Source organism: Pelodiscus sinensis, chromosome 23 (genome assembly GCF_052426305.1).
Source record: "Pelodiscus sinensis isolate ZL-2025 chromosome 23, ASM5242630v1, whole genome shotgun sequence".
Taxonomy (NCBI): Eukaryota; Metazoa; Chordata; order Testudines; family Trionychidae; genus Pelodiscus; species Pelodiscus sinensis.
The window spans coordinates 25,593,625-25,606,877 of NC_143074.1; the positions used below are offsets into that span (position 1 = coordinate 25,593,625).

Consider the following 13,253-nt stretch of genomic DNA (forward strand, 5'->3'; position numbering starts at 1 on the left):
GATTAAAAATGCCAGAAGTCTCAGCTACAGGCTAATCAGTATGTTAATGCATTCATGGCTGGTTACGGTGAAGGAAGGAATTCAGCATCTTTCAACTTTCTAGGAGCTCAACGCCACACGCACTATTCCTGGAGACACGAAGTAACTTTGTAAAGGATCGATGTTCATGGCTTGGTCGGTACCCAGTGCTGTTACACGCTGGAGTTTTACTATATGGCAGAAACTACGGGCCAAGGATCCACAATCTCTATTCGCTGCTGGTAACTACTGGCTGCTGTTCTTCCCAGGTGCAGGGAATGCACAAAGGGAAACTGGCCCTACCCAGACTGCCTCTTTGCTAATCCCACCTGGAACGTCTCCTTTTAGGTTTGCCTCGCTCCTGCCAATGGTCCCTTCTCCCAGGCCACAGGCTGTGACCCTGGAGCCGGACCATTCTGGGATGTTCGAAGCACCTCTGAAGAGCTCTCAAATACACACCACAGATGAGTACTCAGGCCCGTGCTGCAGCTGGCGAAGCTGCATGCCAGGGACTGGGTGATGCACTGGGAACCAGAGGATGTGGTCTGACACTGGGGCTTTTCAGGGCAGAGACGGTCTTGGGTTGTGTGTGTATGTGTCCTGCTCAGCGGGGCTCCTATTTTGGTTGGGACCTACAGGCACCCTGGCAGCATAAATATTACTAAGAACAGCAGGGAGCTGTAATGTAGCCAAACCTGCACTGACTCTTCCCTAGCTCATCACACAGTCCCCGGGCACAAACCAAAGCTCCCATGGTCAGGGGAGGGCCTGAACACAGTGCACTAGGGAAGAGTCAGTGCAGGTGGTTCTGCTGGGCAGAAAGCAGCAGCCCGCCTGAGGGAAGTCAGGAGGTTGAGGATGGATCAAGTAAATGCAACTCCAGGCCTCCCTCTAGTTGCATCCCAGGCTGCATGAAGATACATAGGAAGAGTGTGGGTGACGAAGCCCAGGTCTACACCTGCCCTGAGATCGACACTCCGGAGATTGATCTTCCAGGGTTCGATTTAGCGGGTCTAGTAAAGACCCGCTAAATCAACCGCTGATGATGGCCCCGTCAACCCTGGTTTTCCATGGGGTTGCAAGGAGTAAGGGAAGTTGACAGGAGAGTTTTTCCCTTTGACCTCCTACAGTGGGGACGCTGCAAAAATTCGATGCAAGGTACGTTGAAACCGGCTATTCTAGTCACATAGCTGGAGTTGTGTATCTCCAGTCGACTTTCTCGCGTAGTGGAGACGAGCTTTACCCTGTCTCCAGCTCAAGTTACCTGTGCTCCTTTCACCGGCTTATGGTCTTTTCCTCCTGTTTTCCTTTCAAAATACACGGGAATATGCGCAATGGACCCAGCAGCACAAAATGAACACACGGCATCTCTCCTCTCTCGCATATGCGTCCATCTCTTCAATGAGAAGCAGCAGCACTAAATTGCTACTTCAGCTTTGTACTGTAGAGGCGTAAAGTACAATAGAGGTTCTCTGCCTGTTCAAGAACTCCTCCTAAACAGGAAGAGCCAGGACTACCACATTTGGGAGCAGCTTCCTTGTAGCATAACTTAAAGCAAGTTCGGGGTTTGGTTGTGCCAGGACAATGGGATGTGCCTGGAATGGGACTGCTTCTCAAAAAACCAAACAGAAAAGAGACAGAATCACGAGGCAGGAGAAAGGGGGGTTGGCTGGGGCCCCGGCACTGGGCCTCCCATCCCCCAGGGGCCCTTTTAAAAGGCCTGGGGGGCCCTGAACCTCCTTCTCCAATTAATAAGGGAGCATTGCTGGCTATTCCCCTTTCTCAGGGAGCGAGGGGAAAGTGCCCAGTTTGCTGCATTCCTCACTCTGGCTAGGGAGCTCAGGGGGCAGACGAAGCTGAACCTGCCCCAGCCAGGGACATGTACTCCTCACCTGGCTGTGCCAGCTGGAGCTGCAGCAGCCATGGAGAGGCGCTTCTCACCTGGTCCCAAGCTGCTGCAGTATGAGAGGGCTGGCGTTGTCCTCTCCCACCAGGGCAGCCTGCACCTGAACCTTCCTCCCCAGTCCCAACTCAGAGCAGTGATTTCAATAAAGCACGGTCATCTTCATTTTATTTTCCAAAAAACCAAAAAGTAACCGTGCTAAAAACTGAGCTCTGCCGGGCAAGTCTCCTCTCTAAATAAGCGAGAACACAGACTTGCCTGAAATACAGAAAACAGGCCAGAGTCACGGGAAAACCTTCCCAGCACCATCACCTCTTGTGTAACCCTGTGATTTATTCCTTCTTCTCAGCTGCAGTATTTATACAGCTGACAGAAGCAGAACATAGAACTTTATTTCAAGCACTTATTTTGGGATTTTAAAGAGTCAGCCTTTTCAATGACAATTACAGAGCAACACATGTCAACAACACTGTTATTGTGCTGTGGGACAGGAGGCAGAGTTCAATTGATCACCGCAGAGAGGACTGGCCTCAAGTCTTCCTAGAGGAGAGATCTTGCTTCCGCGCCCAACATCACCTTGTTTTGATACTAGCTGCACTGAGCTAAGGTGGACACAAGTAATTGGTTACCCTGAGAACAAAAAGTTTATGGTGCGGCGTGAAGGACTCCTGAAAACACCGCACAAGAACTGAGCATCTCCATAAAAAGGAGGAAGAAAGCCCAGCACAAAATCTGATGGGCCGCATCGAAAGAACACAAACCAGAACCATCTGCTGGTGAGACCAACTGAACCAACCTGCAGCTTATTCCATGCGGCCCTGCTCCCCTAGAGCAGCCGGCTGGAGCATTTGCAGGTGCTGCACATTGTGTTCACGCTCCATCAGGTAGGGCTGCAGCCGAATTTCCTGCTTCACAAAGCATGCGCCAATTGAGACATCACTAATTTCAGAAAGAGAAATACCACAGGCTCAGGCCCCTAAAATAAACCCTTGTAGTGTGGGGCTCTCTCTAGTGAATAAAATGGGACCCTAATTTTCTCTCCAAATATTAGTATAAACGCTTAATGGCTGGTTTGTAGAAAAGTATTTGTATAATCAGCAATAAGAACATAAGAACGGCCATACTGGGTCAGACCAACGGTCCATCTAGCCCAGTGTCCTGTCTGCCCTCAGTGGCCAATGCCAGGTGCCCCAGAGTGAGGGAACACAACAGGTAATCCACACGTGATCCCTCTCCTGTCACCCATTTCCAGACAAACAGAGGCTAGGGACACCATTCCTGCCCATCGTGGCTAATAGCCATCAATGGACCTAACCTCCATGAATCTATCTAGCTCTTTTTTGAACCCTGTGAAAGTCCTAGCCTTCACCACATCCTGTGGCAAGGAGTTCCCCAGGTGGACTGTGTGCTGAGTGAAGAAAAATTTCCTTTTGTTTGTTATAAGACCCCTAGTTCTTATATTGTGGGAATAAGTAAATAACTTTTCCTTATTCACTAGAAGCAATGCCACGGGTTTAGCTACTTCTGATAGGTGACTCAGAGCACAATGGCCCCAAAGGCAGTTCTTAAAGTCAATTACTGCATTACGCTTAGGTGCATCCATGTCCACATTATACTGTTTACTACGTGAAATATTAGTTCACTAAAATAAGCAACTGCCACTTTGTTTTGTTACTATTCTGGCCAGACAGAATCTATGAATTTTGGAAATGGAAATCAATCCATCCCTCACAAGTACAGGTTGAACCTCTCTAGTCTGGCAACACCCATGGTCCGGCATGATTTCAGTTAGCCAGATGTCTGCTCAGCAGAGGTGTGGCCAAGTTTCTCGCAGGCCCATAAAGTTTGTTGACAGCCCCCAGTCCTGGCTCTCAGTGCTCTGTGCTGCTATTTAGCTCCAATTTACCCCTCAATGAGCCTAGTGAGCTGCGGCCGTGTTGGTGATGCTCTTGTGGTTCAGCAAATTCTCTGGTTTGGCCCCAGTCAGGTCCTGAGGGTGCTGGACTAGAGAGGTCCAAGCTGTACTTAACTATGTGATACACAGTTTTAAACCCTCTTCATGTCACCCTTGGTTATTTTCAGTGATCAATACAAATTTCAACATTTTTGTATTTCTACACAAAGAATATCTGAAGATAAATGAGCTCTTCTGTACTTTGTAGAATTCAGGTAGCATGGCCCCTACGAACATTTGGATTAGAGTCAATTCTTTTAAAGGTACCTTGCTTGTCCTTAATGTAGATAGTTTAAATTACTAAATTTTACTCCAGCCAAGCATCTCTGGCTTTTCCATTATGCCCTTTTCTGAGGAACATTTTTTCTACCCGGAGTAAAGATGGTTCCCCCCAGGGTTCAGACGTTACCAACAACTGCCAATGTTACTCTTTTTCAAATCTTATCTGACTGCATTTAGGTGAAGAACAACAAGAATATTCATGAGGTGGAGGAAAGAGAAATGATCCTAAGAATATGACAACGTATGATTCAATTTCATAATACCTCGACGAGTGGCTTTGTCATAATAGGGACAGAAGGCAGGAATCAACCATTAAAAGTTGTTATTGGAAAAAAATAGCCAAAATATTTATGGTCTTATTTGACATTATCAAAGTTTTTCACTATTTTAGAAGTTAATAATTTAAATGGACCAAACCCTGCTCTCTCTTTTGCGCTAAACAAATTTAGAAGGAACCACAAAGAGTTAAATATAAACTAGCAAACATGCCTGGAGTTAAAACACAGAGAGAGAGAATCAGGTGTGTGTGAGAGGGAGAATTTAAAACACTTCAAGTGGAGTAAGGACATGACCTCTCTTCCCCCACCATCTTCATGTGTAATCTAAGATCTATGGAGCAAGATGAGTGTTTCTGTTATGTCTATGTCCGCGAGAGCTCGGAGCTCCTGCATGCCAGTACTGCAGCATTGTAACAAAAATCATCTGGACAGCTCTGGAGTTTAACGGGCCATCGCCCCCCGAAAGGTGCATGAGAGCTGTATTTCAGAAGGAAGGACAACAACAGAAATCTCACTCCACTGGAGTCAATGGCAAAACTTCCACCATTCACTTCCGTGGGCCAACTCCTCCTCTGACTGCCCTGCTGTGAAGTACAAGGAGTCCGAGCGTGAGAACGACAGATCGGACCGCGTTACGATGCCCATTGACAGCTGTTCTACGTGGCTTTATTCGGTTCTTTTGGGGACCACACCTCCCGCCCTTTCCATCCCAGGCCAGTCTATCGAACGAAACATTATTACCGCGGCAGCCCCTTGTCCAGGCTCCGGAAAGCAGAGCTACTATTCAGCACGTGCTACATGTGACCATTCTGGAGTTCCATTGTCTTAGCTATTTACACATCTGGGATTTCTTCCGTTTTTATCCTTTCAGAAATTCTATCAAAGGCAGAAATCTTTTTGCAGGAACTATGAAAGCGGAGGTGGAATCCAGGGTTGCCCAAAACCTCTTCCCCAGCAACCTTGTTTTGGAAAGAGATGATAAATAAATCAAAATGCACTAAGCAGTGCTTCCGCATGGCAATCGCCTCTTTCACTGCGTCTGCACCTCATCAATCATGCTATTGTCTGCTTGAAAGGGGAGCCTTGTAAATGTCATATCCACTCAAGCCCAAGGAGAAGCGAATCAAAATGCAGCAAGGAGTTTTAATTGGATAGTGTAATTAAACTAAAAAACCCCAACAGACTAGCTTTGACAGGATAGATGAAGACCCCTTTTAATAGGGCTACGAAACAGATTTGTTAAAAGGATGAGGCAATGCATGCTCCTGATTGGGCTCAAGAGTACTTTTCTGAGAAGGCTGTTCAATAACGGCTGTAGTTAATGAGTTAAAGCTAAGCTCTAGCTTGTGCTCAGGCAGGACTTTATCTTACCACATGCTAATACATCACAGGCCTGAACTTATTAAAAAAGAGTTACCCTGAAATTAACAATCCACCGCACCAAACTTGTAACTGCGTAACTAGATCACACCGCACAGCTGCTCACCACAAACCCAGCCTCCGTTATTTGCTGCAGCAAAGTGTGGACCAGGCACGGACAACACCACAGTGTTTGCCTCGCAGCCAACCACTTTCCTTACACGGCTGATGCCAAACCTACCTAGAGTGCCCTCCCGGCACTGCCAGTGGTACCGTGCAAGCCGCAGCAGCCTCGGACTGACAGCATGCTCCATATGGGGCGCAGTTGTTCTGTATGTTAGGAGAGCCCTGATGGGCAGCCAAGTCCCAACCTCACCTAGAATGATTTGAGCCCCAGTGTCTTGCAGGCACAATTACAATTACAAATACACAATCGCACACACACTTATTCGCACTCATTGCACACAGACACCTCTCTGCCTAGCTGTTTTATGGGTGTAAACGTTTGGGCCCAGAAACAACTCCAAGCGTTATTTCTTACAGTTACAGGCTTCGAGACATTTTTCTCCCCAAACTTCTCAGCTGATCCTACCGCTAGTCTAGTGCATCCGATCAAGACGCTATTGCCTCGGATCACGTATTGTGTATGCTGGGTTATCCCTGGAAAGGACCATAACTCTAGTAACCAGCACATGAGCAATACTGCATTCGCAGCAAGAGCATTCACAAAACAGCTCCCCTAACGCCTCTCGCACCACGGAAGAGATCTGGGACGAATATGCCAGCGAGTACAATAAACCTGGCCAAAAGATGCTGGGTGCAGATTGGAGCACAGGCTGTTGATGGCAAAAATGCTCTGGCTAAAGGAAATCCTTCAACCATTATATTCCATTTTAACAGAAGTTAGCAACGGCTTAGAACTCTGGGTTCTAACACATCTGTGTCTCACTACATGTTTAAACAAACCATTCTATTCTGTAAGCTTCGTAGTAAGGTTTTCTAATACTGTTCTTTCATAATCCAACAATTAAATGATCAATTGAATATGATGCAATGTATATAATCTGGAGGAACGGGACACTGAATTAAAACATCAAATGCATTTAGCGTTAAATGAAAACTATATAAAAGCATTTCAGCCATCACTCTAGCTATCACTTCTAGCCACTATGAATTCTGCAGGAAAAGCTATTTTCGTGCAGATGTGGAATTCAATGGGAAAGACTGACTCGTGTAGCAACATCAATCAAAATGTCGGCTCTGTTGGCAGCTATCCACAGCAAGGCAGGTTCAAAGGTCACAGGATAAAGAAAAAGCCAAGCTCTGGTTCAGCTCTAATATCTCCTCGCTAGAAGTCTTGCAAAGGTACCTACCCCCTTCTGTATCAGGCTGCTTTCATTAATCTTCTTGCCATCTTCTTTAACTAGTCATGCAGAACCGCTCGATAGCAAGACACAGAATGGGGAGGCCTCATGTCTATTACCGGGTTAACATTCTGTTAAGCCCCAGTGCAACAATGGAATAGGAATGTAAAGGAAATCTTAAAGCACAGAATGCAATGCAGGCAATTAAATTACAACTTGAAATTACCAATATGTTTGTGACCTACAGAACCAATTGCCTTTGTTTAACCTACCTTAGAATTAAGGCTACTTGACTGAACAACAGCGATCCTTTTAGCTTAATAAAGAATAAGATGATAAAGAATCATTATTCAGTGGCTTGCATTTAACTAGCAAATAAAACAGATTTCTGCAGATCTTGGCAAGTACTTGGGAATGGAAGAAAGATTAATTTAGTTTCACTGGATTAATCTATCCTTAATTCTACCAAGAGGCCTATCTTGAAACTACTAATCCCCTCAAAACTTCAGTACTTGATCAATGTTCTCTTTGTGCAGATGTTGTGGTAACTTGGTAACCCTAAACTGTAAGAGGGACAGTAACTGTATGCATTGATCACAGCCCACACTTTGCCTATGGTGCACTTTTTAAAAATAGACAGTGGACTGGGGCACTGCAGTTTTACCTGTGTTCATATAATGTAAGCCAATAACATAATCACATTTCCTTTAAATTACACTATTGCAAGGGGATATAATTGCATTAAACCTATTATGTTGCTTCCTTAAGACTTTATATTATGTACACTTAATTGAGATACAGAGCTCTTTTCAGCTATAAAAATGACAGCTACTTTATTAAGGTTTAAATCTTATTTCTTAATGATAGGACGCTTCCTTTCAAGATTCACAACCTGCATAATCTTTTGTGAGAATCAGACTGAACCTGATTTGCACAAGCACTTTATACACCGTGTTTGCAAATTCTAATGGCACTGGGTTTAACCAGGAAAGCCATTACCTCGTCTCCATGTTTGCATTCAAGGAGCTTAACTTCATTCAGAAATAAGGGTACGTCTAGATTACAAGCCTCTTTCGAAAGAAAGCATCTAGACTACAGCCAGTACTTTTGAAAAAGCGAGCCGCTTTTTCGAAAGAGAGCACCCAGGCACTAACCCTGGGCCTTGGACAAGGGCACACAAAAATCCTCAGACGGTTCCAATTATATCCTCAACACTAACTACACATAGCTTCAATATCTTATTTCAAAACAATTAGATGCTTTTGCACATTGATTTTAGTTAGATGCAGCCCTGTGACAAGAGAAGTTACAACTCCTTACCCCAACTCTCAAATCATTTCAGAGAGGTAGCTGCTGTTAGTCTGTAACTTTAAGAACAATGAGTGGTCCCGTGGCACCTGAGAAACTAGCCCAAATACACAGAATGACAAGTGCTCATGATTCTATATCATTGTCAGTCTCTAAGGTGCCACAGGACTCCTTGTTGTTCCCAACTCTCAGCATTCACCAGAAGCTATTCAAAAGCTGGACCTCTCAAGTTGCAAAGTTCCATGTACAGTACTTTGTCTTGCACAAGGATGTGGCTTTACATCTTCATGCTATGAACTAGCCTTCCAGGGAAACGTGTGTGTTTAAAGGGAACTCTACTGACACCCCCCTGTGTTCCCATAAGCTGCACGTTTCTGCAGCCTCCCAGGAGAGGTTCAACTTAGGGATGTAAGCGACAAGTCGTGAAGTAACTCAACTAGTTGCTTCTCCCCTCCCCCCCCCCCCGCTGCCTCTATCAGAGGGGAGGGGAAGAGATAGGGCAGACGGTTGCAAAGCAGCCCCTGTCCACAGAGGTCCCAGTGGGGCTCCAAGAGTCTGGTGGCAACACTGCATAGTGGTCCTATCGACTAATCGTATTCTACCAACTAGGATTAGCTCGGTAATCACAATTTAACATCTCTAATTCAAATGCCACCCAGCTGATTAGAAGAGTGTCCACAGCTAGGTGTTTTGTTTCTACTGGTGGTGCACATTCGCACATGCCACGGGAGAGCATAGAGAGAACACTGACTCCCACCACCAATTTTATACCCTACTGCTATTTAAACATCTTTTCAGAGGTGCATTTCTGCAAGCTTAGAGTCTCTATAGTCCGCAAGACACAGTAACTAGTCAAATGCTTAGCTGTGTCAGTCATACTTTTGAGCAATTTTGGCATATATCTTTAGTCACACTGATCACAATGGCCAAACTGCTTTGACAATAGAACTCTGCAGAAACACCGAAAGGGGCTCTAGGTGGAAGCGTTTCAAAACCACCTCTTTCTGTCTGGAGATAGGACAGGTAGGTCCTGCAGAGCAGCGAACAACTTTGTTACAACCCAACTGCTAACGTCCACAGAAAGCCGTCACTGTAACAAACAGTCCAGCCTGTCTGCGCACGGGGTGTACAATCTCAGTTCTGAGTCGCACAGTGCTTCTGAAGGACTAGATGGAGCACGCTTATGTTACAAGAGATAAAAACATGGAAACAAAATATATTGCAGAACTGAAAACCCTTATCTTTTCCCAGCCTCCCTTTCGTTGCAGTAATTCATTCAAGGAGGCCCCAAGAATAATTTTTGATGTAAACTCTGCCACAAACATATATCACAATGCTGATAAACATCACAGACAAAACTTAGGAGTTCCATTCCCTTACCCCGCTCACATAACTTTGTGTCTTTTCAAATTCAGTCGATACTGATCTGCCACTAATAGTATCCCAGACTGTATCATCCTGGGATGTCACGCCGCGTCTCCCGTATGGCCCTAGAATAATGCCGTCGGGGGCACCTTGACTGAACCTGGTAGGCGCAGATTTCAGGAAGAAGAAAAGGATGATCTTCGCCCTTTCAAAGTATACAGAATGCACTGCACTCTGGAAATTGTGGGGACTGTGACGAGAGAGAAAAACAAAACCCGTGCTCCCGCAAAGGCTGCCTTTGTCATTGCACATTCGCAGCCTTTGGAAGCCATGCCAGGCCACTCTGGAGGGAGCCTCAGTGTGCTGTACCTGGACACAAGTGCCCCCTCCAGCAGCAGCACGTGCTCCCTCGGCAGCGCTGGCAGGCCAAACAGACCCTCCCTCCCCGCATTTCAATTGCAGACCAAATGGAGATCGTTCGGCTGCAAAGCGAGTGTCTGGACACAGGGTGCCTGCTGGGCTAGCGTGCGCCGAAGGCTGAGACTTCTGCGACAGCAGCCTAGACTTAGGACTGGGGTTTCAGACACAGCCTGGTTGTAATGTGCGCACCATTTTGCAACCGCACTGTGGGTGCAAATGTACAGTAGGACGTGAACGGGTAACCGGTTAACTGGCTGGAAAGCAGCTGAAAGTCTCGCCGTGGGGCTGCAGGAGGGACTGGCCGGCAGCCCTTCCCCACCGAAACGTCCAACACCAGGCAAGGCCGTCGACTCCCAGCCTGCAAGCCTCGCACAATCGTGAATAAATTCAGTGGCACCCACGCTTTCACCCTTCCTGAGTAATGTGACAAACTCCTGCTCTCGTGAGCGCATGCTGATTTCTGCCTCACGGCCACACGCGGGACACGTGCTCTTGACACTCTCCTGCTCCCACCACTCAGGCACACGGGTAGTGACATCTACAACACACAGAGCATTCTACTGCGGGGTCACTTCCGACAACTGGCTATTTCCACCTGTTGTCCTGTTTTCATCATCGGCAGCACAAACACTCCCAGGCAGAATTCAGCCCAGGGAATCAACCGAAACATCCAGGCCTTAAACTCCCAATCTGCGCCCCACACCTCCAGTCTGCTGAAAGGCCGGTGCCCCAGGGCAGGCCTTCTGGTTCCTGAAGAAATCACTCCCTGCCCTGGCTCTCCAGCAAGGCTACTGGTTTGTGGAAGCTGAATTCTCTGAATCAGGGTGTGATCTCCGTGTCCTGTCCCCAAGCCTGCCGCTATTCCCGGACGTGCTGATACGCGGCACACATCTGAGATTTAAATCTACCTCTAAGCACATGGGTTCTTTAAATTCATTCAAGCTGCTACCCACAGGGCTGCTACACTAAAAGTTCAAGAGCTAGTGCAATAATGTTGGAAAATGTATCACAGCCAAGGGGTTAAACCTTGGATCACAGGAAATAGCAATTTCCTGATGGAACGCTGTTGCTGAATACCGATGATAGCACAAGAGATACTTAACCGGGGTCAGCTCTTCAGTGGACAGTAAGTAGCGCGGAAAGGCTACTTGTTAAAAAGGTATCTACCCCGAACACCCTCTCCTATAATACAACCCAGTCCGATATAAAGAGATTGCATATAATGAGTAACGCACAAGACCTGGTGGCAATACATTCTCCTGGCGCCCTGCACATACCACGAGCGAGAGGGAGAGAGCAGAGAACATAAATAAAAAGCACTACTCACTTGGGCTTTTTTCTTCTGCAAGGTCACAGGCACAGAGGAGTTCAGAATCGATCGAAATGGGTTTCTGCTTAATCCAGAACTTAGTGCTGGCCTTCTGATTAGTAACAGGGTCTATCTCTACCTTGTCTCCAGATATACCTGCGAGGCAGAGGGGATAAAAAGCCACAACAGCGGACTCTGTAAGTGATTTCATAACAGCCGTTTGACACACTTTATAAATCTTATGCAGGATCAAAGTATATTGTCCTTTTGGGCTTTTCAAAAGAGCAGGCGTGTTTGAGGCCAAAAGCAAATGATCAAACTGTATACATAACCTGTAGGTTGCCCTTCTTGCTTGCTTTAAAAAAAAAAAAAAGCATGATAGGAAAAAAAAAAGCATCAAGGAACACATTTTACAAGTACACGAGCACAGCTCTGCAGAGAGTGGATTATAAGATTTATAGAAAGATGCAGCCCCTGTGGTTTTTTAAGAATCACCACTCTTCTATCTACGTTTCCTGTCTCAGAAGACAATGTCCATTGATAGCATTGTATCAAGACCTTGTTTGCCATCCAGACGGAGACTTCCAAAGGAGGGTGTCCAGTCTTGGAGGTTGTGTGCATCTTTACACTACCCCAATTTAGAGCCAACCCTGATTAGGCAGCTTTAAAAGCAAGTCATGGATTCTGCAGCTCCAGAATTCTCCTGTTTATAGGCAAGCAGATGGCTACATCCGCAGAAAAAGGTAACTGTGTTATCACCTCAAATGTCATTTCTGAGCTTGTGCCCGAACAGCCTGTCCTTTGAGCGGGGACACCCAAGGTGCAAGCTGAGAGTTAACAGTGTGCTGGGGTCTACCCTGGAGTACACCCGGTAATTCACAGCTGTCTCTCTCACAGTATTACAAAGCAACAGCCTGCTCTGCTGCGCTGAATGGTACAGGAGCTCGTTGCTTGGTTTACAATTACAAGGCTTCTCTGTTGACACGACTGAACAAGCCTCTCAATATGCCTTTCATAGGGAGACCTGCGCGGAGCCTTAAAAGTAATTACATTTTTAGGTCATGAGTTATAGGTCAAGGGCACCATGAAATAGGGAAAATGGAGCAAGCGTATAAAACGTATTTAAAATAATAACGTGTTGCTGCAGCTTCTCTGGGCAGCCAGCGGCGATAACCTTTTCTCTTCAGAGGCCTTTGCTTCAGATACTTTGGAAAATGCTATGCCAGGTTGGGCTGGAGTGTAAGGAAAACTTATTTCAACAGGAGATAATAAATGAAAAATACAATGTTAGGTTAAAACTAACCAACTGCAGTTTCTAAAACCTCCACCTCTCCTCTCTCAAAACCAAACCCCCCAACCAATGCGGAAAGCTCTGTGCCTCATTGGATTCTAAAACCGACAGGCAGAGGTAGCATGTATGTTGCTATGGTCCTCTGCACCAAATGGAAAAGAACCTTCCATTTTAACTCTTGTCATTACAATATGGTTACCGAATGCCACAAACAATTCTTACTTTTTAATTCATCAAAAGCATTCATTTGTCCTGAGACACTGCTCACGTCGGAGACGCCATGTTTCAATTAGGCAGAGTGTCAAGAATTCAACTGATGCTAGAAGTGTTAGCGCTAGATGATTTGAGCAGGCTGCTTCTGTGTCAGGAAAGCCACTTTATTACATTCCACTCTAGAAAAAT

The 13,253-nt window shown here is 46.0% G+C and overlaps 1 protein-coding gene across 10 annotated transcripts in view; it reads right to left on the bottom strand.

Annotated features, from left to right (window-relative positions):
- Positions 1 to 13,253, bottom strand: part of MAPKAP1 (MAPK associated protein 1) — a 176,417-nt gene that overhangs the window by 7,170 nt on the left and 155,994 nt on the right. For all 10 annotated transcript variants that reach the window (XM_075905711.2, XM_075905714.2, XM_075905710.2 and 7 more), the window contains one exon: positions 11,579 to 11,716. In XM_075905711.2, coding sequence (XP_075761826.1) covers positions 11,579 to 11,716 — 138 coding nt within the window. The remainder of the gene's footprint in view (positions 1 to 11,578; positions 11,717 to 13,253) is intronic.